General features: G+C 51.6%; 1 protein-coding gene and 2 pseudogenes across 2 annotated transcripts; 1 reads left to right on the forward strand and 2 right to left on the reverse strand.

The window, feature by feature from the left end:
- Positions 1-5,911: 5,911 nt before the first annotated feature.
- LOC149356354 (uncharacterized) lies at positions 5,912-8,031 on the reverse strand. The gene has a single exon (XM_089577767.1). It carries the CDS (start codon positions 8,001-8,003, stop codon positions 6,843-6,845), a length of 1,161 nt encoding a protein of 386 aa, XP_089433893.1. The 5' UTR covers positions 8,004-8,031; the 3' UTR covers positions 5,912-6,842.
- Positions 8,032-11,903: 3,872 nt separating this feature from the next.
- LOC149356355 (uncharacterized) lies at positions 11,904-15,346 on the reverse strand (annotated as a pseudogene).
- Positions 15,347-23,764: 8,418 nt separating this feature from the next.
- Positions 23,765-27,117, forward strand: LOC149356356 (uncharacterized; annotated as a pseudogene). The gene is made up of 5 exons (XR_016289368.1): positions 23,765-23,845; positions 25,618-25,692; positions 25,885-26,044; positions 26,115-26,538; positions 26,598-27,117. The product of XR_016289368.1 is annotated as an uncharacterized LOC149356356 (transcript).
- The last annotated feature ends 343 nt before the right edge of the window (positions 27,118-27,460 follow it).

Consider the following 27,460-nt stretch of genomic DNA (forward strand, 5'->3'; position numbering starts at 1 on the left):
ACCAGGCTCATCTAAAAGTCGTTGTGCGGTGAGCCCGGGCCCATTCCTCTACAGCCGCTCGGAGCGGGACAGTGTCGTCAGAAATCAACGAAAGGCCACTTTTTCTGCGCCCTCCGTGCAAACGCAGTTTCAAGCAGCGCTTTCATGTAACGAGGCCGGAAAATAAACGGGCAATTTCCTCACGGGCGTCCCAGAACCCTCCTAGCAGCGCCGCCTCCCCTCCTCCGCTCTTTTCTCCCTTCTCCTCTTTCTTTCTTTCGCCGTCGCTGCGCTCTGCGCTCTATTCCTCCGGCGAGTGTCTCTCACCCTTTTCTCTCTTCTCCACTTTTTTTCTTTCACGGCTGTTCCCCTCTTCGGTGTATTCCTCGTGCGAGCGGCCGGGGAAGGCCGGCTGGCCATTTTGACGCAAGCGCGCCGCACTGGGCGCCATTTTGTGCGCCCTTCGTCGCACGTGGCTTGGCTCCGCGCCCCGCCGGCGCGTTTTCTTGCGGTTCTGCCGTGCAAAACCGCGATTTTGCGCGTCTTCTGGACCACGCGGTCTGTGTTCTTTATTGTTTTTCGTGTTTTGTACTCTAATTTCTGTATTATTTTGTTTATTTTAATATTTGTATTTTTTTTCTTTTATTTCACTCACGAAACCCGTGCGTTCAATAGATGTGCCTATATGTATCAGCAGCGCGAACACAACACAGGAAGAAGGAGAAGGTAAAAAGCGCTTCTTCTTCATGTCTTGTGTTCGTGCTGCTGATACATATGGATCGCAACGAGCTAGCCCGGCAGATGGTGTTAGATGTGCCTTTTCTCTAATATTTTTCGTGTTTTACGATCTAATTTCTTTATAGTTTTTTTCATACTCGCAATTTTTTGTTTGTTTTATTTGACTCACGAAACCTGTGCGTTCTCTACATCTCCCTTTATTCATGCTCAAACCGTGTTCGTGACGGACCGGCGGCGACGAAGTGCCAAAGGCCCTGGTTCGATTCTTAGTCTCTTCTTGCGGTTCTGTCGTGCAAAACCGCGATTCTGCGCGTCTTCTGGACCACGCGGTCTTTGTTCTTTAAAGTTTTTCGTGTTTTGTACTTTAATTTCTTTATTATTTTGTTTATTTTGATATTTGTATTTTTTTATTTCACTCACGAAACCCGTGCGTTCACTAGATGTGCCTATATGCATAACCTGTGCGTTCTCTACATCTGCCTTTATTCATGCTCAAACCGTGTTCGTGACGGACCGGCAGCGACGAAGTGCCAAAGGCCCTGGTTCGATTCTTAAGTCTCTTCTTGCGGTTCTGTCGTGCAAAACCGCGATTCTGCGCGTCTTCTGGACCACGCGGTCTTTGTTCTTTGAAGTTTTTCGTGTTTTGTACTTTAATTTCTTTATTATTTTGTTTATTTTGATATTTGTATTTTTTATTTTTTTTATTTCACTCACGAAACCCGTGCGTTCACTAGATGTGCCTATATGCATCAGCAGCGCGAGCACAACACAGGAAGGAGAAGAAGGTAAACAGTGTCAATAAAGTTTGTTTTGTTTTTTTGTTCGCAGGAACTCGAACACACTTGCTAGCATTCCCTGCCCACGACAGTATGAGGCATTAAAGGCTTTCGCCTTAATAAAGCGATTCTGCTCGTATTTTCTTTCACAGCTGTTCTGCTCCTGCCGAGCTTCTAGGGCGGCCGACTCGCGATTTTCGCGTTGCCCTTCGAGCCATTTGTGTGGCCGGCGCGTTCCTCGCGCAAAGGCGACTGACTTTATTATCGGTACATAATAGGGAGGGAGTTTGAGGTATCAAGGAAAGGGCCACCTCTCACAAGCACTAGGTGCGCTCCTCAGTACAGGAGCCCATTGGCGACCACTGCGGCTCGGGCGCGCTCGACCAGGGCCTTCAGGCTCACCAGGTCGGAGCAGCCGAGCAGGGCTGCTTCCCAGTCCTCCCGGGTGGGGTTGGGTTTTGGGGCGAGGTTCGGGGTTGACTGACATGCCCATACCATGTGGAAGATGTCCGAAGACTTTTCCGCACAGTGCGGACACTTTCCTGTACAGGTGCGGCCAGAATAATACGGAGCACGCGAAAGGCGGCCAAGCTAGCAGAAACTGCACCTAAGCGCCACCTGCACAACAAAGACCCTGACTATCCGCGCGCAGCGAGAGTGCCTGCCGCCGAGCACCCCTCTTCGCTGCAACCCTGCCGTTATCACTGTTCGAAAGATGCTGAGCTGGTTCGGGCAACACCGCCGAGATAAGACGTAATGCCAAAACGGCCGTCTTGCGCCCGTTTACAGCGCGCGCCGCTCCACGGTGCGAGAAACGGGGCAACGAAGCGCATGGCGCTGTCAGCAGAGTATCGGTCGATCATAGAGCAAGGAATTGCTTGCTATATGCTGTGATGTGGATGGGCCTGCGCAAAAAGTGGGTCGGTTCTATCGGCACCGTCTCGCCGCCTCCAAATTAAGGTATTTCCTGTCGCCACTGCTAGGCAGCGCGCATAAGCACGTTTCCGCTGCTCCGCGACCCTTCCTGTGCTCCGTATTATTCCGGCCGCACCTGTACAGCCGGCCAAATATTTATCTGGCGTGCGTGACGACCGCTTTTTCTGCGCTCCTGCGCTTTATGACGAAGCAAACTTGCGGAAAGCTCAATATTCAGCACGGGCTTAGTGAGCCTGTGCTTAAATTTGATATCTTAGCAAGTTTGCTCCGTCATAAGCTACAGGAGCACGAAAAACGCGGTCGTCACGCACGCCAGCTAAGCATTTGGCCGGCTGTACATGTAAACGTCGCGCACGCAGCTCCGAGCGGCCCGGAGCACGCAGTTCGGCCGTTCTAGACATGCATTTTGCCCTCTGTACTCAAAATGGTGTTAAAGGGCGATTCCCACGACGGTCCGTTCGCCCGCGGCCCGCGCACTACGTGTTCATGCGTCAACACATTGAGAGGCGCGCTGTCGGCCCGCGGCCTGGTGTGACGTTCCGTGCGTGAAATACCAGGGCCCATACCTGAGAACATTCTTCTGGAGGGTGAGCGAGTGTGACGTTCCGTGCGTGAAATACCAGGGCCCATATACCTTCGGCGGAATTTTCTTTGTGCTCAACCGTCCTACTCCCTTGTCTCCCCTTAAACGGTCCGCGTTCGGCGGCGCCGCCTAGACGGAGCCCCCAGTGGCGGCAAGCCACTGAAGGGGTACAATGGTACAAAGGCGCCGGCCGGAGGGAAAGCCAGCCCAATTAGGCATGCCTGGCCGTACAAGGACAAGAGAAGAAAGCTGCCGGCGGGAGACAAACGACATTCCAACGACGGATGTCGGGGATGCCGCAGGGCGCCGCCGTGGAAAGGAGGAAGAAAAAAAAAACATTCCACTCGGGAAGACAGGAGATCGGCCGTGGCCGGGGGAGCAGATATAGCTGGCGAGTGCGGACGAAAGGCACGCAGAGGACGAGATCGTTCACGGAAGAGGGTCCTTCAGCGCCGAAGCCGGACGGCGCGCAGCTTCTGCCAGCCACCGACGGATCGCAACTCCGGAGACCATCCATCGCCCCCATGACGGCGTCGCCACGTAAGCTCGGACACCCCAGCCTCTGATGTACCATGTATAATTATTGATTACATCATTTTGTTTAAACTGAGCCATACGGTGTCTTGCCTCTCCGTCCCGTGTGGACCTGCGCATTATGTGGGGTCGTCACACTGGTCAGCGCGCCTCTCAATGTGCTGACGCATGAACACGTAGTGCGCGGGCCGCGGTCGTGTGAATCGGCCTTAAGCGCGCGGAACACGGAACCATTCGTGTCCCCTAGTGGCGCGTGCTCTATCATTCACGGGAATTGCGGTTGTTTCAAGCAAAAACGCGATTCTGCGCGTATTTGTGCACCACCTGCTCGGTTCGGACGTCTCTGGCACGCAATAAAGCGATTCTGCTCGTATTTTCTTTCGCAGCTGTTCTGCTGTTCGCTCCTTAGTTGCTGGGGAGGCCGGCTCGCCATTTCGGCACTGGCCGCCTCGCCTTCGGCGCCATTTTGTGTGGCGACGCAGATTTCCCGCCTTTTTTCTTCGCGCGCGCGCGCGCGGGCTCCCTCCACGCGGCGTCACGTGACGAGCATGGAGGAGAGAAGCCCCTCTCTCCGAGGCCCACTACACAAATGTGCGTGAGGAAAGTCACGTGGCTTCGCAAAAGCGCCACCGCGGACCACTCTCTCCCTCTTCTAGGGCCTAACCCTATATATAGCGGCGCAAATGTGCGCTCCTCACTCTGGGTGTGGGTGTCGGTCATGTGAGGTCTTCGTGTCATTTCTGTGTGACTGTTGCGTTAGCTTGCGTGCTTGCATTTTCGAGGACGTCGTCCGTCCGTTGGGATCCGAAATTCACTGAGATGGGCCGCATCATGGACGACGACATTGTGTAAGAAGCAGCAGGACCCCGTCCCTTCACAAGCTCGGGAGGATGCCCGGCGACGTCCGAGTGCTGGGGCGTTTGTGGCCAGCTCGGGGCGGGCGCAGTTCCGGTGCAACCGCTGCGTTTCGAGGGAGTGCTGCACTAGCCGGAAACTGAAGAGGTTCGTGGAGTTTATTTGTTTGCCCGTAAAGACTGCCTAGGCCGCCCTAACGTGACGTGAAGCTGCCGCCGTCAGCTGTGCTCTACCTGACCTTCTGCGTGGCAAAGGAGGCTCGCCAGAGAGATGCTCTCAATGAAATCTCCAAGCAGACCTGCACCGACTGGACGAACTACGTCCGCGAGGTCTGCTGCGCCGAAATGTCCGAGCAGCCTCCGATGGGTGGACCTGGCGAAAAGGTGCAAGTCGATGAGTGCCTCATGAGGAGCAAGCAGAAAGCCAACCGCGGCCGGCTTTTGGCAGGTGACAACGTGCCACCGCACCGCCAGAACAACTACGGCGGCGTAGTGGACCGTGTATTTTTGGGATGATTTGGGAGGCCACCAAGGAGTTCCGACTTTTTAAAGTAGTCTGTCCGTTGGACAACGAAACGGTGCAAGATTTCGTACGGATCCTGCGCCTCGCACCTCAGCCGTCCGCAGTGCGACCCCAACCGTCGACAAGTTCGGGAGGCCGTCCGGCGACGTCCGAGTACTGGGGCGTATGCAAAGACCTGGGGTTCAACGAAGCCAAACCGGATTGCGAAGGGGAAGTCGTAACCAAGTACCGCCGTTTTGGACCTGCTACGGCGCCGTAGTGGACCGTGGATTTTTGGGATGATTTGGGAGATGCGCATTTATGCAGTCCACCGGAGAAACGCTGCGACTCTCGGAGCCATCATCGCCGCCAACGTTCGGCCGGGGACCACGATCAGTGTGTGCCGGGGCTGCTCGACAGCAACGGAGTCAACTTGAACCTGGCTCGCAACACTTGTAAACCACTCAGAAATACTTCGGACCCTGTGACCGGCGCCCACACCCAGAGTTCCCCGGCAGGTCAAGGTCCGCCTGATGCTGCTGTCATGGTGGCTAACTCCGACTGATTTAGGCCGTGTGAAGTGGCCCTCTGGACATCGCTCCGCCTGCTCGAGGCCCTCCTAGTCTCTTGAACTCGCCTTTGCCAGTTACTTTTGTTTTCTAATAAACAGTTCACCAGTATCACTGTCTGTGTGTACTAATTTCTTTACACCGCCACACTCAAGGCGGTGTATATTAGGGAACTTCCGATTAAGCGCGATAGAAGGCGCACCGTGGTAGAATTATGTGGATGACCACAGATGACTCGACGGTTAGTTCGTGGTTTTGACGGTACTGCAGTTGCTGGCAGCCGTTGGTCGTATCAGGCGCACGCCCATGCTAAAACTGAAACCTCAACAATTAATTGATTAATGCGCACCGACATCACGAAATGTGCTTTCGTTTTTCGCACAAATACAAACTCGGTGCGATTCGACCTGTGACGCTGGGGTGAGCAGCCTAGCGCCAAAGCCATTGAAACAGCGCGGAAAGGGAAAAGAAGGTAGCAGAAACATGTCACCACCAGCACGCATGGCTGAAGCAATCAGATCGAGCTGAGCTAGAACAATTTGAAGACACGAAGAAAAACCGCGATACGCATTCGTGCCGCAGTTTCGTTCGAAGGTAGGCATTAATTTCAGTTTCGTGTGAGGGAGGAAACCACGAAAGGAGCGGCGAAAACTGACTTTGCAATTCGACTGAGCGAGTTCAACTCGGCCAGATGTACACCTCTCGTGTCACTCCGGGTTTAACGAATTAAAACCATTTTTTTCCCCGCGATTTCGGCGGCGTGACCGGGGCAGCGAGGCGGGTCAGTTTTCGCGAATTATTCCTCTTTTGGCAGCTTTATCGCACAATACCAAAAGTAAGTTTTAACTCAGTCTCCTGTCTTGCCCTCTACACGCGACCTTACAGTAGTTTCGTGCAAACAAAGCGACTGCAGTATATAGAGTCACGACGTCTTTCAGGTTCCCGATATTTGACTGCAAATATTTAATTTGTGAAACCACCATATTCAGCCGTCAAAAACACGAACTAATCGTGCTCCGTCGACTCATTTCTGGTCATCGAGTCCACGTTTATCTACCACGGCGCGCTTTCGCTACTTTCTGTCGCGTAATAACACGCGTAAGTCTCAATCGGGCGCGTGTCATGCCCCACAAGCTTCCTTCAGGCGATGGTGAGCTCTTTAAAAAAGGAGCAGTCCAAGTACCAGTTGCTGCACATAGCAGACTCGGTTTAGAGAGGGGAACTCGGGTTCGAGACAGTGGTACGCATTGTGCCAGCTCTGCCAAGGCACCGTTTGGTGGCCCCCAGAGGGGCCGTGAAAAGAAAAAAAGCTGGCAAAGCAGCTTCCGGACCCGGAGGGCCTCGTGTACTGGCGGAGATGTCGGGCTCCATTTACATGGCGTAATGCTTCGAGATGAGTTCCATGAGTCGAAGGAAGGGGTCATGGCAGCGGTGCCTCCCGTTGATGGACACCCACCAAAGCCACCCAAGGTAGGACTCCGCGACCTCCGGTGCAAACTTCCGTCCGGTCCTGATAAGGCGGGCCTTGGCCTTCAGCCAGGAACTCTCAATGTTTTTTTGGGTGTGTGTGCCGGTCAGAGGGTCTACGAAAAAGACGGAGTGGTTGACAGTGCTGTGAGTCAGGTTCAAGTTGACTCCGTTGCTGTCGAGCAGCCCCGGCACACACTGATACGCCGCCCACTCGTCGCTGACGATCGTGGTCCCCGGCCGAACGTTGGCGGCGATGATGGCTCCGAGAGTCGCAGCGTCTCTCCGGTCGACTTTAAAAAGTCGCAACTCCTTGGTGGCCTCCCAAACCATTCCAAAAATCCAGGGGCCACGGTCGACCACGCCGCCGTAGTTATTTTGGCGGTGCGGTGGCACGTTGTCACCTGCCAAAAGCCGGCCGCGGTTGGCTTTCCGCTTGCCCCTCATGAGGCACTCATCGACTTGCACCTTTTCGCCAGGTCCACCCATCGGAGGCTGCTCGGACATTTCGGCGCAGCAGACCTCGCGGACGTAGTTCGTCCAGTCGGTGCAGGTCTGCTTGGAAATTCCATTGCTGAGCATCTCTCTGGCGAGGCACATGGGGATCTCCTTTGCCATGCAGGTCAGGTAGAGCACAGCTGACGGTGGCAGCTTCACGTTAGGGCGGCCTAGGCAGTCTTTATGGGCGAAGAAGCTCATCGAACTGCTTCCGTTACCGGCTGGAGCAGCACTCCCTCGAAACGCAGCGGTGCCGTGCAATTGGGACAGTTGTTTTCCACACCTGTTGCACCGGAACTGCGCCCGCGTACTCCTCGCAAAACGGCGGTACTTGGTTACGACTTCCCCTTCGCAATCCGGTTTGGCTTCGTTGAACCCCAGGTCTTTGCATACGCCCCAGTACTCGGACGTCGCCGGACGGCCTCCCGAACTTGCCGACGGTTGGGGTCGCACTGCGGACGACTGAGATGCGAGGCGCAGGCTCCGTACGAAATCTTCTTGCACCGTTTCGTTGTCCATGATGCGGCCCATCTCAGTGAATTTCGGATCCCAACGGACAGACGACATCCTCGAAAATGCGAGCACGCAAGCTTACAACACAGTCAGACGCAACTGCTGCAAAGAGGTCAAGTCTGATGTGCAAATTCAGCGTTTTGACTGCACCGCTATATATAGGGTTAGGCCCTAGAGGAGGGAGAGAGTGGTCCGCGGTGGCGCTTTTGCGAAGCCACGTGACTTTCCTCACGCACACTTGTGTAGTGGGCCTCGGAGAGAGGGGCTTCTCTCCTCCATGCTGGTCACGTGACGCCGCGTGGAGGAATCCCGCGCGAGCGCGCGAAAAGGCGGGATATCTCCCGCGCGCGCGAAGATTAAAGGCGGGAAATCTCCCGCGCGCGCGAAGAAAAAAGGCGGGAAATCTGCGTCACCACCGCGTCGCGAGGCGGCCACCGCTCGCAGGCGACCGCGGCTTTACCTCCTATGACGTTTAAAGCCGTGATTTGCGGTACCATCTGCGAAAGGACATACGCGGCAGAGCGCACACCACTGGATTCTTTTTTTTTACTTTGTTTGTGCGCTTATGGCCCCAGAATGCTTTCAATAATCACATGCCTATTTTGGCATTTGCCGAAGAACGCCAAAATGCCAACCCCCTCTCCCTTATCTAAGGCTCGCAGCCGCGATGACGATGCAGTACACCGGCGCGTATGTGATGCAGTGAACTGCTCCTGGCCCGAGCTTTGCAAGTGCACAAAAAGAAAGTAAAAAAAAAGAATCCAGTGGTGTGCGCTCTGCCGCGTATGTCCTTTCGTAGACGGTAGCGCAAAGCAGCGCTACAAACGTCATAATCATATTTAAAACTGCGCGAACAGAAACAAGGACCGAGCAAGAACACAGTAACGCACACAAGCGCAGTGTGTGTTACTGTGTTCTTGCTCGGTCCTTGTTTCTGTTCGCGCAGATTTAAATATGAACGATTCAGACCAACTAGCCCGCCAGCTGACACTTTTAAACGTCACAAGCAGGAGTAAAGCCGCGGCCGCCTGCGAGCCCCGAAAAGACAGGCAGCGCTGTCAGTTTGGCCACGCGTGCCCACGCTCCGTCGTCTCGAACCAGGCGTTATATCGCTAGACGTCGCGCACGTAGCTCCTAGCGGCCCGGAGCACGCATTTCGGCCGTTCTAGACATGCATTTTGCCCTCTGTACTCTGTACGCGCCGGCCACACAAATCCCTCGAAAATCGCGAGTGGGCCGCCCTAGAAGCTCGGCAGGAGCAGAACAGCTGTGAAAGAAAATACGAGCAGAATCGCTTTATTAAGGCGAAAGCCTTTAATGCCTCATACTGACGTGGGCAGGGAATGCTAGCAAGTGTGTTCGAGTTCCTGCGAACAAAAAAAAACAAAACAAACTTTATTGACACTGTTTACCTTCTTCTCCTTCCTGTGTTGTGCTCGCGCTGCTGACGCATATAGGCACATCTAGTGAACGCACGGGTTTCGTGAGTGAAATAAAAAAAATAAAAAATACAAATATCAAAATAAACAAAATAATAAAGAAATTAAAGTACAAAACACGAAAAACTTCAAAGAACAAAGACCGCGTGGTCCAGAAGACGCGCAGAATCGCGGTTTTGCACGACAGAACCGCAAGAAGAGACTAAGAATCGAACCAGGGCCTTTGGCACTTCGTCGCTGCCGGTCCGTCACGAACACGGTTTGAGCATGAATAAAGGCAGATGTAGAGAACGCACAGGTTATGCATATAGGCACATCTAGTGAACGCACGGGTTTCGTGAGTGAAATAAAAAAAATACAAATATCAAAATAAACAAAATAATAAAGAAATTAAAGTACAAAACACGAAAAACTTTAAAGAACAAAGACCGCGTGGTCCAGAAGACGCGCAGAATCGCGGTTTTGCACGACAGAACCGCAAGAAGAGACTAAGAATCGAACCAGGGCCTTTGGCACTTCGTCGCTGCCATAGAGTTAATATACCAACTCTAGAGAGAAAGCGGCGGCAGCATTCCCATGTAAACCCTCTCCCTTTTTTTTCTAACCGTGGATGGCAGCCATCTTGTTACTTCGCTCATGGTTCCCTGCATGATACAGACGACCGAGACCAAGTTTGACGGTTTAACGTCAATTACAGCGTACTAACCTGGCAACCTCGCCCAGCATGGCCGCGCGCGTCGTAGTGCGCGCTAAAGAGCTGTGCGAGGAACGGTGCTGCGGCTTGCTTACGTACTGTGTTGATTTCTTTTTAGTTCACGTGCGAAATGTTCGCGACTGTGGGCGTACAAAGACAGTTACAGGTGATGGTGAATCCTGTGCCGCTCATTATGCGTGATTTGTGTTTGTGTGAGCCGAGACCAGCGAGGATTAGGGGTGAGGTTCAGCAAGGTTTGTTTTGATGTACGGGGCGTTATAAAACATGCATGCCCCATGCATTTTGGCGTTACCTGGAGTCACTTTAGTAAAGTGTGAACCATCGTCACCTCCTGTTTTCTCCCGCGGATGCGAGGCAGAAGGGAGACGACACACGCGTATAGTGCAGCGCCTGCCTTCTGTACTGTTTTCATTTTCTACCACTGCCTGTCAAGACGCGAATTCTGTTTAAATACAACGCGAAATCTGTAACGGACTCCGCTCTGATTGGTTTCATCTGTGTGCTCTGAAGCACCAGCGAAGCGTACATACATGAAAGAACTTTATGCAAGAGACATGTGGGATAAGTCGCGTTCAGGGAGCACCAGCAGAGCATTGTGCACGGTAAATAAAAATGTTGGAATACAGTTTTCTCGCGTACAGCTTTCGAAATATTAAAAATTCATGCCATGTTCTGTATAAAAAAATTGACAACCAGTGTATCTTTACAATTACAAGCAGGTGAGATTACTTGCTATGTTTATGTTTGTGAATGCGTTTTTTTTAATTTTTTTCTATAAATTCACTGATATTACTGTTGTACACATGAGACAAATAAATATAGCATGTAAATGATGCCTCAGTCATGCACAATGTAGCATTCAATACCTTGCACCTCTGTTCTCATGCTCGAAGAATGCACATGAAAAAAAAATAGAAACAGTGGCAAGACCTATGCTCTTAACTGTTCAACACCTAATAGGGCTGCCTTGATGCGATATTGTTGGTGCTTCAAAAAAAAGCGTCTTCAACTTAGTATCTTAATACAATGATTTCGTATGAACAATGTTGGAATAAATGTTGCATGTCACTCTTCATCATGCCTGTTATTTATAGCACAACTGTGCGTCTTGTGCAGATCCCTTCAGAAATAGTGTCCCTCGTAGCCTATGCCACTCTTGGATGCTAAACCCCACAAAACCAAAAAATCAGACCTTCAGAATTCACATGAGTGCCCGTGTAAAAGCTTAAATGTGCAACTGATTTGTATTTAGATTGTTTTAACACTAATAAATGAGTGAGTACTTGCTGAACACTTCAGTGACCTTTGCAGTGTTTTTGCATCACAAGTATAAGGTGTGTTTTAGAAACTGCAACAAAGAATCTTATTTCCTCTACTACAGTCAAGAGACACATTTACCTTGCGTTTGGCGTATCACTGCCATTTATCTGACATAAGACACAACACGAGATATTTGCAATCTAAAGGAATGCAGGCCTGAATTTGACACTGGGATTCTACTTCATAAACGAGCACATTGGCCAGGTTCATTCCTTCAATCCACTGGTGAAGCTACCCCACTACTGTTACTGTATCAACAGTTATTGAATGCCAAGTTTTGATTGTGTGATGGAGGAGCATTTAAGAGAGTATACAGTACAGCTAGCTGGAAAAGCTGGTACTCTGTATTTTGTAATAAATTTGTGGCATGTACAATAACCCCAGGGATTGAAATTAATCAAAAATCCTCTTTTGCAGCGTGCTTCATATCCCAAGTGCAAATTTGGCTTGTCAAAGGAGACAGTGCACCTTCTACCTTTTTTATGTTACCTGCAAGCACATGCGTGGAGATTTCCCTGATGATGCTGCTATTGAGCTGGGGGTTAGTGGTGTAGACTTGTCCTGAAGCAAAATCTGTTTTGACCTGAGGTTCTAGCTATTTATCTGAAGCATCTCGCCTACTTTCGCTTGCGTGGGGACTTTGTTGTGGGTGTGTGCAAGTGCTTGCAGGGGGATTTGCATATACGTGAAAGACATGAGAGCGGAAAACAGCAACACGGACGAGTGAGGGAACAGGACGAGCGCTGCACTTTCAACTGGATTTATTCAAGGAAGAACGTTTATATAGCCTTTTCCCTTATCCGTGCTCTTGATCGCATGGATTGGTTTTCCGCTGTCATGTCTTTCACGAATATGCACCAACAAGCCCAGCTTCAAGTACTTCTCAGCCAGATTTGCATATAGGTAAGGTGACCGGTTGGCTGAGATACGTTGTCACACTAATGGCCTGAAGTAAAAACATTTACATTGCCGGAGACACCAGCATTCGGATTCATTGTGTTTTACCTGCAAGTGTGGAAGCTTCCTCAAGGGTGACTGAGCTCATGAGGGGATTGAGGACATTGTCTGTGAACTGTCTGCTTCTGAGCTTGCGTGCTCCTACATAGATATACCCTGAGATAAAAATTTTGTTGCCTGAAGCATTGGTCTTTCTGCTCATCTAACCTTACCTGCTTGCGTTTTTGCTGTGACATAAGTGGCGAACACTGCCATCCTGAAATAGCACCGTGAGGTGTGCTTGCAACCTGAAGTAAAAGTATTGCACGAACTGAGGCACTCACTGTATTCTAACTTATCACCCTATGCAGACAGACTTGGTAAGACACCACGACCTCTGTCAGAGTTCTGTGTAATAATGTAGACATGCCTAACACACAGTCTCTCCTGCGTAAACACTCCCATCTAGTGCACCACTTTGAACTGCTGATACATGATGCATTTTATTTATCATGAACCTGATTCTTTTTATGCTGCATTCCTGCCTTTACTTTCGTACTGACATACCAGTTAGTAAATTTTTAATATTAACCTAAATATTTAGTGTTTTGTTGAAAAGTTAAGTTTACCTCTTTTTACTTACGATTTGGCTGTAAAGGCTGCAGCTAGGTTCAGCATAATTTTCAAAACTCACTCGTAACAAGCATTAAAATTTCACACTGAATGCAGCTTCTACTAGACATAAACAGAGAGCAGCCACAATTTGCACCTACCTGCTCACTATGTACCCTTTGGAATATTGTTGGCACTGCATCTGGTTTCAAAATGTGCCTGGTGTGGCTGCTGTAAAAACATGACAGCTAAAAATGTCTTGATCAGATCCTCTGCCCTATATGTAACTAGGCATTGGTGTCGTAATAGTGCTCAGCCACTTTTGCAGAAAGTTTTTATTGTTCTCAGGAATGCATATACTGTTTCACTGCCAGGCCTGTAATATATACCACTAAACGTAAGGCTCCACGAATTAATGCTTGTCATGCGTGCTGAATGCGTACAAAATCTTGGCGAAAAAAACGCGCGATAGTGCCGTTGTGAATTTTCCTGAGAAGAACATTGCTCACAAATGAAGCGAAATGCCCGATCGCTTTTGACACCTTGTTTTGCATATGATGCACGATGGCGCATTCTTTTGAAACTCTGTGCAAGAGCTAGGCAAAGCGGTAGATCGCGTCGCGCGGACTCACAGCGTGGTGCGTGCCGACGGCAATTCGCCGGCAAGCGCCGGCAATTCGCCGCGAACGCTGCCGACGGCTCTAGCGTCCAGTTTCTTGTACGCGATCGACCGACGTGCGCACGAGAAATGCGTTCGACCAATGTGCGCACCGGAGACGACTGGCGTCTGCAGTCTACGCTGTAAGTAGCAATGAACTAGCATCCCTCGGTAACCTACAGCTGCTACAGCACACGAAACGAAAACGAAACTTTCTTAAGTTCTGTGGCACACGTCTGCATATTTCAATGTTTAGAGCAATAAAAGAATTAAGTGTAATGCTTAAGCACTTTATTCGACGTTTACAGTTCTAGAGGTTTATTTTTAATGTGTTTTGTGTCGCTATATTGAAAATGATCGCTTAATTTTCAATACCACGAACCACAAATAAGTACAGGCAACTATGGGAGTAACAAGATGGCGCTGCTCGAGTGTATCACAACCTCCTCGCCGCGCTTTACCCCCCTGGTTGCTGCCGGTCCGTCACGAACACGGTTTGAGCATGAATAAAGGGAGATGTAGAGAACGCACAGGTTTCGTGAGTCAAATAAAACAAACAAAAAATTGCGAGTATGAAAAAAAAACTATAAAGAAATTAGATCATAAAACACGAAAAATATTTGAGAAAAGGCACATCTAACACCATCTGCCGGGCTAGCTCGTTGCGATCCATATGTATCAGCAGCACGAACACAAGACATGAAGAAGCGCTCTTTACCTTCTTCTCCTTCTTCCTGTGTTGTGTTCGCGCTGCTGATACATATAGGCACATCTATTGAACGCACGGGTTTCGTGAGTGAAATAAAAGAAATAAAAAAATACAAATATTAAAATAAACAAAATAATACAGATTAGAGTACAAAACACGAAAAACAATAAAGAACACAGACCGCGTGGTCCAGAAGACGCGCAAAATCGCGGTTTTGCACGGCAGAACCGCAAGAAAACGCGCCGGCGGGGCACGGAGCCAAGCCACGTGCGACGAAGGGCGCACAAAATGGCGCCCCGTGCGGCGCGCTTGCGTCAAAATGGCCAGCCGGCCTTCTCCGGCCGCTCGCACGAGGAATACACCGAAGAGGGGAACAACCGTGAAAGAAAAAAAGAGGAGAAGAGAGAAAAGGGTGAGAGACACTCGCCGGAGGAATAGAGCGCAGAGACGACGAAAGAGGAATAGAGCGCAGAGCGCAGCGACGGCGAAAGAAAAAAAGAGGAGAAGGGAGAAAAAGAGTGAGAGACACTCGCCGGAGGAATAGAGCGCAGAGCGCAGCGACGGCGAAAGAAAGAAAGAGGAGAAGGGAGAAAAGAGCGGAGGAGGGGAGGCGGCGCTGCGAGGAGGGTTCTGGGACGCCCGTGAGGAAATTGCCAATAAACGCGTAGCTTCGTTTCTTTCCTGCGACAGTAAATGAGAGGAAGCGCCTCAGCGCCACAAAACAACAAAACATCCTGTGGCACGCACAGAACGACGCGGTACAAGAAAATGGCCGGCAGACCGTACACCTACTCACGTGAAATATCGCTGCGACCACGCCGTCGCGGCATCGCCTGAGAAGGCGAGGCGTCCTCGTGCATGAACATACTTTCCGGTGCTGGTCACCAACGCAAACAGCCAGTAACGGTCTTCCAGGCATTCCCCTCCGCGTCGTTTTCACCGCCTTTATCGAGTCCACCATCACGGGGCTCCACAACACACGCGAACCATCGCCTCACCAAGCGACATTGGCGCGCCCTGCTCTCCACATTATGTGGACTCCGTCATGCAAGATGTTTGCAGCACTGCAGCACTACAAAAGGTGGCGCTCTCTTGTCGGAAAGAGCCCTCTCGTCTAGTCAGGATGGAAAGGGAGAGGTTATTGGTGATTACGAAGGAAGGGGGGGACGGGGCGCGTTCAACTGCCTCCTCTTGTTGAGGTAATCACCGCCGTTGCGCCACGGTGGGGGGGAATGGGATTAAAAAGGATAGGGTCCGGGTCCGGTCCGGGTGAAGGTACTCAAATGAGGCAGGGCCATGGGCAAGAGCAAGACCAGGTGAAACCGGGTCTGAAGTAAGGACAGCGAGCCTTCGCCGTCCGTGAACGAGGTCCGCCAGAGCCGGTAGACGCCGCGATGGAAACGGGGGTGCATGGACGACGAGCAGAGTGGGCGAAGCGGCCGCCTACAGCGCGCGCCGGAGCAGAACTGCAGGGAGAGGGGGATGCCTCCGGAAAGGCGCGGCCCCTCATTGGACAAGAGGTTGGGCGAATCCCGAGCGAGCGGAGTGGCGCGCAGTGATTCCGCGGAAAGCAGCGGCGCGAGCCGAAAGCCCGCGAGTAAGAGCTGGCATGAATGCGCGGTGGGAACAATTTGTTCAGAAGCGCGCTCGTAAGCACGCCTGCTCAAGAAATGAGAGAACAAGGTTAAATGCGCGATGTATTTTGTCGCGTGGGTCTCTAGGAAAGAGCATATCATTGAGACACGCAGAAGGGAGAGCGAGTCCGCGAAACCATCGCTGAGAGTCTGAAGGAGCGTCAAAGGACTGACAATCACAAAGATGTGAAAGTGTTTCTGCTGAACCGCAATCGTGGCAGAAAGGAGTGTCAATGCCACGGAGGCGGAAGCCAAAGCTGAGGGGGGCTGGCTGCCTTAAGAGACGCGGCTGTCGGGATGCTCAGAGAAAATACGCTCATGTATAGCTAAACGTGCGACGTCGAATTTGATGACGTCGGACGAGATAGGGACGCCTTGATCGTGTGGAGACTTAGCCAGCTGATGTGCCCACTCATTGCCGCTAATGCTAACGCGTGATGGAAGCCAGTGCAGCGAAATAGCGACCCCCCGGTCTTGGGCAGAGCGCAGTAGTGCCCGGACAACAGGATAGATGATGTACCCGTTGTTGCAGGAGCACAAGAGCTGCCTTAGGATCGCATAAAATAGCGACGCATCGAAGGCTTGGGGTTTCCAGAATAGAATATTCGGCCAAGTTAAGTGCGGCAAGTTGAGCTGTGGTGGAAGAGGCACGAAGCGGGATTCGGCACTGCTTCCTTAGGCGGAGACCAGGGATAGCTGCGGTGACAGATGAGCCGCTGTTAAGGAGTGGCTCGTCTGTAGACGCTCTCACGGAGTTCTTCCTCAATTAGAGCAGCGGCCTCTTGTCGGAGAGCACAGAGGGGTGTGTTTTACTCAGCTCTGGTGCCCGGAATGTCAACAGTGATTTTCAGAGCGGTGCATTGCAGAGCTGCCCTGGGAGGTGGATCCGCGATATGCGAAGAGTCTAAGGGTGCGTCCCATTTTCGAATGCGGCGCTGCGAAGAGGCGGGGCATGAGCAAGAAAGCAATGCTCGGTGTGTTCCCGATGCGCGCAACGCCATGCAGAGCAACGCGCTGGGAGCGGAGTGAAACTGGGCGAGATTCTGCATGTGTGGCAGCAACATGTGAGAAGTGCGGGAGAAAGCAGCGGATTGCACTGCGCTGGTCAACGCCGATGGACCGCGAGAGACGAGGTAGCAAATCCAAGAAAGGAAGGGCATAAAGAAAGCGGACAACAGAAATGCCATTGTAGAAACGCAATGCGAGGGAGGATGCACAACCGTCCCCTTTAGCGAACAGTCTGTTAGCTAAGCGACTTCTTTAGCTTGCTTTCGCAAGCGAGTCACAGCTGCGCGCGAAGAGAGTTTGGAATCGACGATTAAGCCCAGATAACGAGCTGTAGCCTTCCGTGGTATGCCATGGTGCCATCGTGTTTGAGGGGGAGAGGTTAGCCTCCGCGCAGAAGGACGAGGGTGGAAGACAAGAGCTTTGGTTTTGGTAGGAGAAAGGGTTAGGCCGACAGAGGACAGAAAATCTCGGACGGCATAGAGAGCCAGTTGGATGTGGGGGCACGCACAGCTCGCCCCTGTAGAGTGGGACCGCGGCATTAACGGGCGATATCGTCAGCGTATGTACAAACGCGGACGCGGAATTGAGCAAGACACAGAATGCATTGCGGAAGTTTAGTAAAGACAAGATTAAAGAGAAATGGGCTGAGAAGGCTGCCTTGTGGAACACCAGAAGTGAGGGAACGAGGAGTGCTGAGGGCGTCCTCTGCCTTGACTTGGAAGGAGCTGTCGGTTAGGAAGGCTTGTATGCAGCGGAAAGGTCTTCCCGCCACACCAAGAGAGCGGACAGCATCGAGTATAGAGGCATGGAGAGAGGGAGTCGAAGGCACTCTTGACATCCAAAGGTGGAAGATAAGCGCCCTCCTTTTTGTGTCGAGCTTGCTCCAGGAATGAAGTAACTTCGCAGATAGAACCAGCAGCAGAGCGAGAGGCACGGAAGCCGCTCTGCTCTGGTGCAAGAGATTGGGTCCCCTCAGCAATCCACTCGAGGCGATTGAGTGCGAGCGATTCCAGAAGCTTTCCAAGGCACAGAAGTTAGGGAGCCTGGACGGTAAGAGTTAATGTTGTTAAGTGGTTTGCCCTTTTTTAGTACAGAAAAACTGTAGCAGTGCGCCAGGCGACAGGTATATCTCCGCTGGCAAAAACGAGATTGAAAGCTGAGAGGAGACGACCGCGTTCTTCGGAATCTAAATTCCTATTGTGTCCCCCTACTGCTTTTGTGTGTGTGTTACCAGTGCAGTGTTCGGTCCTAACGGCCACTTGCCCCTCTTCGCGCGTTGTCGCCAGATGCCCCCCCACGGTGCGCCCCCGCATCCTCCTCCTGTTTTGGGAAGCCACTCCCTCCCGTGGACGCTTCTCCAATCCCTCCTTTCTTTTGGCGGCCAGTTCGGCTATTGCCTCGGTCGACGCTGGTCGCACCCTCATCACCTTTAAATAAACAAAGTCTTAAGGTACCGTGTGCGTCTTTCGCTGCATTGAACACAGCGACCGGACACGACAGTGGCGACGAGAAAGTGGATTCGACCCGCGCTACGCAACGCTATTGACAAGCCATGGCTACGCGAGGGTTTCCCTATCAAATACCAGAATTCAACGGCTCATCGTGGTCATCGTGGGTTGGACGCCTTCAGTTCTACTTTGAAGCTAACAACATCACAGGACCAGCCTTGAAGAGGGCCAACCTGCTGACGCTGTGCGGGGAGCAGACCTTACGACACTGTCTGCGCCCTTATTCAGCCAAGCACACCAGCGGCAGTGTCTTACGACGACATCGTATCAGCAATGCAAAAGCACTACGACCCGAGGCCATCGGAGGTCTACAGCCGGGCTCGCTTCCAACGACGAGATCAACTAGAAGGAGAAACTGTGAGCGCCTACGAAGCCGCGCTCAAGAAGCTCGCTGCCGACTGCAATTTTGGAACGCTGAGCACAAAGCTACCGGGCAGGAAATGGACGCAGCTTCTTCTGCTAACACCACCATGCTTTCCTTGGACGTGATGTTACGCGACAGATTTGTGTGCGCACTGAGTGACGAGTCACTTCAGCAGCGCCTGTTCGCTGAGAAAGACCTCACATTCAGCAAAGCTTACGACATCGCCGTTCGAGCGGAGAGCGCCGGTCACCAGCAGAGAGGGATTCGCCGGAACACCGAGCCGGTACACCAAACAAGCAGCCAGGTGCGCAAACCTTCTGTTGTTGCAAAATCGGTTAAAAAGGCACAACGCTGCTGGCGGTGTGACGACCAACACAACCCCCAGGGATGCCGATTCCAGTCAGCCACGTGTGATTTTTGCCACAAGCGTGGGCATATCGAAAGAGCTTGCATTACGAAGCGGAGACTTGCCAAGATAAAGCCTAATCACAGCGTTGACGCCTCAGAGAATATGGCGCGATCTGATCTCCATGGAACAACATCAGCAGCACCATCTGTGTTGTACGACCTGAACACCATGAATCTCGGCACGCGACCGAAGATTTTTACAGAAGTGAGCGTACATCACCAGCTGATTAAGTTCGAGGTGGACTCCGGCGCGGCCTGTACTCTGATCAGTGAGGACACGTTCCGAACTTCGTGGCCATCTGACGCACCAGCCCTGCAACAAGACGACACGCACCTGCGAACGTAGTCAGGACAGAATCTGCCACTATTGGGCTCTGCCAACGTGCAGGTTAACTACAACGGCCAGACCCATACGCTATATCTGCTTGTTGTGAAGAGCTCAGGATCAAGCCTTCTAGGGAGAAACTGGTTTTCTTCATTAGGCGTGACGATATGCGGCATACACCAGACTCCGAGCCACAACATGGTTGAGCAACTGCAAGAGAAATACGAAAAAGTATTCTCGGAAGAGATTCCGGGAAACGAAGGGCCCCCGGTCACACTGGAGTTGTTGGACAACGCGCAACCAAAATTTCTGAAGGCCAGGCCGGTGCCCTTTGCTCTCCGAGCTTCAGTTGAAAAGGAGTTGGTCATACTGGAGCAGAAAGGTGTCATCGAGCCGACGCAAAATTCACAATGGGCCACCCCACTTGTCGTAGTTCGCAAGAAGAACGGAACCATACGCCTCTGCGGAGACTACCGGAGCACCGCTAACCTTGCGACTAAAGCGTCCTCTTACCCGCTACCAACATCTGAAGAAGTATTCAGTGTACTATGTGGCGCAAGAGTCTTCAGCACATTGGACCTCACCCAGGCGTATCAGCAGCTGAAGGTGAGCGAATCAACTGCTGAATTATTGGCAATTAACACACTGAAAGGCTTGTACAAAGTCAAGCGACTGCCTTTTGGCGTAGCTGCAGCCCCGGCCATATTTCAAAAATTCATGGAGACAGTGCTTCAGGGCATCCCAGGAGTTTGTGTCTACCTTGACGATGTCATCATCAGTGGCACTTCTTCTGAAGAGCATGCAGCGCGCCTAGAGCTCGTTCTCGAAAGGCTAGCAAACGCTAATTTGTGCATAAGCAAATCGAAATGCTGTTTTGCGGTGCCACAGGTGCAATTTCTGGGACACCGAATTGATGCAGAAGGCATTCACCCTACCGAGGACAAAGTGCGGGCGATCACAGAAGCACGAACAACAACAAACAAGCAGGAGCTACAGGCTTTTCTCGGACTCTTGACGTTCTACGACCGGTTCTTGGAACAAAGAGCTACCGTGGCCAACGACTTATACCAACTCCTTCGGAAAGATGTGACATGGACATGGTCGCCACGCCATGAGCAGTCATTCGATGCCCTGAAAGACCTGATTCGTAGGTGTACAGTCAGTCCTCCGCCACTAGGACGAAAGGAAGCCTCTGCTTTTGGCTTGCGACGCATCTCCGTACGGAGTCGGCGCGGTTCTGTCGCAAACTGACGACCAAGGAAGGGAGGCCCCCATCGCCTTCACCTCACGTACGTTGTCGCAAGCAGAACGCAACTACGCGCAACTTGACAAAGAAGGCCTAGCTATCGTCTACGCGGCGACACACTTTCACCAGTACATTGCCGGCCGAAAGGTGACCTTTATAACGGATCACCGACCGCTATTGGGCATTCTGGGACCACAAAAGCCTATGCCACCAACCTTGTCTCCGCGAATGACACGTTGGTGCATCAAACTCTCAGCGTACGACTACGATCTGGTCTACCGCCATGGGAATAAACATCAAAACGCCGATGCGCTAAGCCGCCTGCCACTAGACGCAACTGTTGACGAACCATTTCCACCAGGAGACGTTCTGATGTTCGAAGCACTGCCGGAACCTCCGCTTACAGCAGGCACAGTTGCAGCATCTACGCAGAAGTGCGCAGCTCTCCGGCTAGTTTACACAGCTGTTCAACAAGGCAACGAGCATAAACTCAAAGGGGACAACTTTGACGCTTACCGCAGGCGAGCTACAGAGTTGAGCACCGATCGCGGCTCTATCATATTTGGGTCCCGAGTTGTGATTCCGAGAGACCTACGCCCACAAGCTATGTCTCTCATCCACGCTGGACATCGGGGCATCGTTGCAATGAAAAAGTGTGCCAGAAGCTACATGTGGTGGCCTGGCATTGACAACGACATCGAAACAGTGGTGCAAGAATGCAAGCATTGCCAGAGCAGCCGCAGCGCCCCGCCGAAAGCTCCTGTCCCAGAATGGGAAAAGCCGGACACACCCTGGCACACATTGCGCATTGATTTTGCAGGACCCATTGAGGGCTGCACTTTTCTTGTGGTCGTAGACGCCTACACAAAGTGGCTTGAAATAAGGCAAATGGGACAAACGACTTCGGCAGCAGTCATTGACAACCTCCGATCACTGTTTGCAACGTTCGGCCTGCCGCGCAAGGTGGTATCGGACAACGAAACACCGTTTGTGTCTGCGGAGATCCTCAAGTTTTATCGCGACAACGGGATCTCATCAGTTATATCGGCCCCATACCACCCAGCGCCAAACGGACAAGCCGAGCGCTACGTGGCCGATCTAAAACGCGCCCTTGAAAGAGATCAGACAGGCTCGCTGCAGCGCCGCCTTGCGCGCTTTCTCTTCAAGCAGCACACGACGGTCCAAAACACAACAGGCCAGACCCCAGCGAAAAACATGTTCGAGCGCTAAATGCGAACCCAGCTCACAGCCATCTTCCCCGAGCCAAAGGCAGAGACGTTCCGGGAAGAAAAACCAATTCCGCGCTGCGGTACGCTTAATGAGAGGCAGCGCGTCCTCGCCCGCCAGTTTCTCAAAAAGCCACGCTGGGAGGAAGCTACAGTTGTCAGACGCATAGGCCTGCGCTCTTGGCTCGTCAACATACATGGCACAGTAGCACGCCGACACCTCAACCAGCTGCGTAGATTTACGACACCGTCTGAGAGCCGTCCGGCAGTGGAGAAAACACGTGCACCATCGACCCACATAGCCTGGCACCTCTCCCCGGAAGAAGAGACTTCGCCCAGGACAGACCTAGGAGACACAGCGAACAACAGCCAGCCTACAAGTGTTTCTCCCCCGATAGCACAAAGCCAGCGCGCCGCCACGCGTCCGCGCCGGCCCCCTGCACGCTACCAGGCAACTTTCTAAGGGGGAAGGAATTGTTGTGTCCCCCTACTGCTTTTCTGTGTGTGTTACCAGTGCAGTGTTCCGTCCTAACGGCCACTTCCCCCCTCTTCGCGCGCTGTCGCCAGATGCCCCCCCCCCCACGGTGCGCCCCCGCATCCTCCTCCTGTTTTGGGAAGCCACTCCCTCCCGTGGACCCTTCTCCACTCCCTCCTTTCTTTTGGCGGCCAGTTCGGCTCCTGCCTTGGTCGACGCTGGTCGCACCCTCATCACCTTTAAATAAACAAAGTCTTAAGGTACCGTGTGCGTCTTTCGCTGCATTGAACACAGCGACCGGACACGACAATTCCTTATCATTTGATAAGTGATTGCGTCCGGGCGTGGGGCGCTCCTACGCTTACGAGAGGCAAGGGACCTTTCTAACTCATGGATGGTGATGTCCTGCATTCCCAAAGCCAAGACGTCATCAGCTATATCTGCTGAGACAATGGCAAAACGAATGGCAGCGACAGCAGATGTGGAGTGACTCACGGCTGCGGCGAAGTTGTCTGCCAGGAGATTGGCTCTGCTGAGACAATGGCAAAACGAATGGAAGCGACAGCAGATGTGGAGTGACTCACGGCTGCGGCGAAGTTGTCTGCCAGGAGATTGGCTAACACAAATTTGGAAATCCCACGGGATACAGCCAGAACTGGCTGGTGTGGCGTTCGAGGATGACAGCAAGGATGCGCCAGCCGCGAGCTGCGGAGCCAGGCCGGTCAAGGGAGCGGCAGAGTCCGGCCCAACTTTTGCGCTTGGAGTGGCGGCGACTCAAGACGGTTATACACAGTCCAGTGTTCCGGCTTGTCTGTGCGTTGGGCTCTGCGACGGGCAGCGCGCAGGTTGAGCAGTTTGATGTCCGGCACTGGAGCACCACACTGCGCTGAGTAGTGGATTACTTCGCACAGTAGGAAATGTGTGCGAAGAAGTTTTCGTTGTTGGATTCCTCTGCGCAGAGCTGTCGGAATTGGGATCAGTTCACGACGGAATAAGTCTTTCTGGAAGGGAGATCGATGGTGGGAGGGGTGATCTCGATAACGAGGTGGTCAGAACCCTCAGTGTCAGGAGTAGTGCACCAATCGTAGTTGCAGTGTGAAGAGACAAGAGTGAGGTCGATAGCTGAAGGGTGTTTACCCGGAGACAGCTGTGCGTTGGGTCACTGAGAACCAGTGGCACAGATGGCATCGCTGAGGTGGCTACCTTAAGGCGGTGCGGCAGCCCCAAGCAGCATGATGCGTGTTGAAGTCACCGCACCTGACATGATCGGGAGCCAGGCGTGCCCACAGGTGCGCAACAAAGCGAACGTCCCAGTGAGGATTGTTCGGCCGCACATACACAGAAGCGACTGAGGCGTCACAACCGCGCATACGCACTGTGAGAGCAACACAATGTACACTATCGACGAGTAAGTCGTTCACGGTTATTAGGGAATGCGGAAGAGATGCGCGCACATAGATTGCCGCACGAGGAGAGCCAGGTGGGTGCGAGGGGTTGGTGCATGGAGAATCCGCGCACTTATAATCACTAGCGCACTCCGTGGCACTGGTGTATCCAACGTAGCCAGGTAGGCTCACTTCTCCCTCTGCGGCGTAGGTCTCTTGAAGTGGGAGCACATCAGAGGACCTGAGTGGGAGAGAAGAGGCTAGTTCAGCTTGTCGGCGGCTGAGGGTTCCATTGAAGAATCCGCGGCCGACACATATGGCGAATTCGGTTGGCGGGACGAGAGCAGAGGCGCCGAGCAGTGCGGAGCAGTACAGTAGCACGCCGAGCAAGGGGGTGACTGCCCTCCCACGGGAACGCTCTCCGAGAGTCGAGAGCAGTGCGCCACGACCACGTGACCGCACTTCTCTTCCCAGCATTCTCCGCCTGCCCGCAGTGGCGGCAGTTGCAAGCCGAGGAGGCCAGCGCGCTGTGAAAAACCACGTGTTTTGGACATACGCGATTGTGGCTTGCATGCCTTTGTTCCCGCAGCACCACGAATTGCCTCCTTTAGCCCTTTTGACGCTAGCAGCGATTCTCAGACATGGATACGGGAGAGGTCCAACAGATTTTGTTGTCTCTGATTCAGGATAACACTTCACTGCTGGCAGAAGGTAAGTTTGTGCGTGTTGATCTATGCTGCATGTGACGGAACAGTAGCCTGAGCAACGCGAATAATTCCATGCATCCAGAGCGCTGACAATACTATAGCATATTCGCACGACTAGTATTGAAATGCTTCAGTAACAAATTCCTAATCGCATTACCTGTGCGAGCCAAATGCGCGCTCTCTTAACCGCACCTCCGCTCCCCCGATATTAGAACTGCGCGCATGTGAAGTGCTACGAGTTGCGACGCCCATGTGCTTTTATCTACCACGAAGCGCTGGACGGGAAATTTGCGTTCGGTAATTTCTTAACTGAGCAGTCATTGACTGTTCCATGAAGGACTGGTACAGAAATTACATGAAAAATTGGAAATAAGACCTAAATTACAGTTGAAATGTTTGCTCTTGGGACATAAAAACACAGTAAGCGCGATACAAAAACCCGAAAAATTCCCAGTATGCCAAGGAAACCCAAACAGAAAATACATAAACATGAAGTCGCAAACGTAAGGAATTAATGCACTTGGGTGCTTTCTGATGCAACTAGTGAAGTTAAACGGCGAAAGGCTTCATTTCTGCCTATCGGCAACTTTTGAAGCTGCTGAAAAGTTAAGGTTATCAACATGTTCCATGCAGTAATTGGGATTTTCGCGACTCTTTCAGTTGTGCGCACAGCTTGTGCTCCCGGTCCTCTGGCTCAAGTCAGCATTCCAGACAGTGAAAATGGTAAGAGTTTTTACCAAAATATTCTTTGACATGACGCACCGTTTTTAGTAAACTTCGTGCAGAGCATTCTCAGCAGAGTCAGTAACCTAAAATTTCCACTTTGTTATAACACATTGGCTAGTGCTGCACGTAGCTTTTCTGCTGTTTCGGTGTTCCACTTATTTCTGAACTGATTAAACAGTTAAATGCTTTGTGTATAGAGGTGAAAGTGCACTACTGTGATCAGATCACACTGCAAACTTTCTCTTTGCTCCATTATATGTTATGCAGGAAACACAGCTAAGACAACAAGCACGGCTGCGTATCTGGAATTGCCACCTGGACCATCAGGTGTACAAAAAGATGGTGAGTGTTGGTACCTAGTACACATATTTATCAGTTCTTGTGGTATACCTGGCCGCATGTATTGCTGTTACCGCCACCAAGCAGACAGAAGGATACCAAAGAGCTTCTGGACATAGCTCAGCAACTATTTTGCTTAGCTTTTGTGTTGTCATAACTGGTCAAACAAATGCTTTTTGTGCGAGGAAATGAAAGTCCACTATATTATTGTATTGTAAGTTTTATCTTCGCACCTCCTCACACTTTGCAGGAAATGGTACCGCAAGCACAAGCACCGCTCTCTGTTCACAAGCGTCAGGCCACAGTGAAGAACGGCATGCACCAGGACCATCAGGTTTCAAAAGAGGTGGTGGTGGTGAGTGTTGGTACCAATTAAGTATTAGTTCTGACTGGGTACCTGGCTCACATGCGTATCCTTCTTACAGCTGCCGAGTGGACAGAAGGGCAAACAAGGTTGCTCCTGGAGTATTATTACAAGTATTTTCCCCAAATTGGGCCATTTAAAAAATTCAAAAACAGAAAACAAGCGTTCAAACAAATTTCAAAAGATTTAGAAGAAGTACTTGGCATCAAAAAACAGCTGTACAGTGTGAGAACAGATACAAAACGGTGATACGAAGGCGCAAGAACGCAAATGACAACAATAACAAGTCCGGTGCATCACCGTGTGATGTCCCATTTGATGATGAGATTAGAAAAATCCAGGGAATTGATGACAGCATTGAGCCCGAGGTACAGAGGGACGCATTGGGGGCTATCTACAAAGGGCAAAACCCGTCACCAACCACACCTGCAGCAACTGCGGACATCGAGAGCAGCACAGCCGAATGCGTGTCTCCAGCGTCAACGGCAGAGGGCAAGGAGGACAGCACCACCGAGCAGGCGGAGGGAGGGACAACTGGGGCCAGCCGTAAAAATTCACGCGCATGCAACACATGCAGCTCTTTTTTGCGGAGATGCGTGCTGTGCATGAAGAGAAGGCAAACAGAAAGGCGGCAAAAGACGCTGAAAAAGAAGAACGTCGGGCCAAGCGACATGCAGAACGAGAAGCTGCACGGGAGGAACGGCGGAAAATGCACAAGGAAAAAATGGACATTCTGCGGCAAGTTTTCCAACTCCCGAAATAAACTTGACAGATGAACAACTATATGACTTTTTATTTTAGTGTTTAGAGAACAGCGTGGCTTCATCACAGCAGACCAGAAGTTCACGCAGTAACAATGACCAACTGTTAAGAACTGCAGTGAACCTATATGTTGCCAGTGGGCTGCTGACAGTTCACTAACTTTATTGGCATTATGTAAAACATTTCAAGTACAGAACCGTGGAACTGAAAACGATAGTGCAGTACTTTCAAATCCAAAAAGAAAATAATGAGCGCAGTTTACATCGTGCAAAATCACATTTCAAACTTTCACAATGCTTGCAATGGCAGTTATTTTAAGAAACAGTCTACTGAATTGTTTTACCATTTGAAACTTCTTTTTAAAGAATGAATTGCCGCCGCGGTGGCTCAGTGGTTAAGGTGCTCGGCTGCTGACCCAAAAGACGCGGGTTCGATCCCGGCTGCGGCGGCTGGAATTTCTTTGGAGGAGAAATTCTAGAGGCCCGTGTACTGTGCGATGTCAGTGCACGTTAAAGAACCCCAGGTAGTCGACATTTCCGGAGCCCTTCACTACGGCGTCTCTCATAGCCTTAGTTGCTTTGGGACGTTAAACCCCACAAACCAACAAACCAACCAATTAAAGAATGAATACCTTGATTATTGCAT

Source organism: Amblyomma mixtum, chromosome 3, assembly GCF_055824585.1.
Source record: "Amblyomma mixtum isolate Tamu chromosome 3, ASM5582458v1, whole genome shotgun sequence".
In the NCBI taxonomy this organism is placed as follows: domain Eukaryota; kingdom Metazoa; phylum Arthropoda; class Arachnida; order Ixodida; family Ixodidae; genus Amblyomma; species Amblyomma mixtum.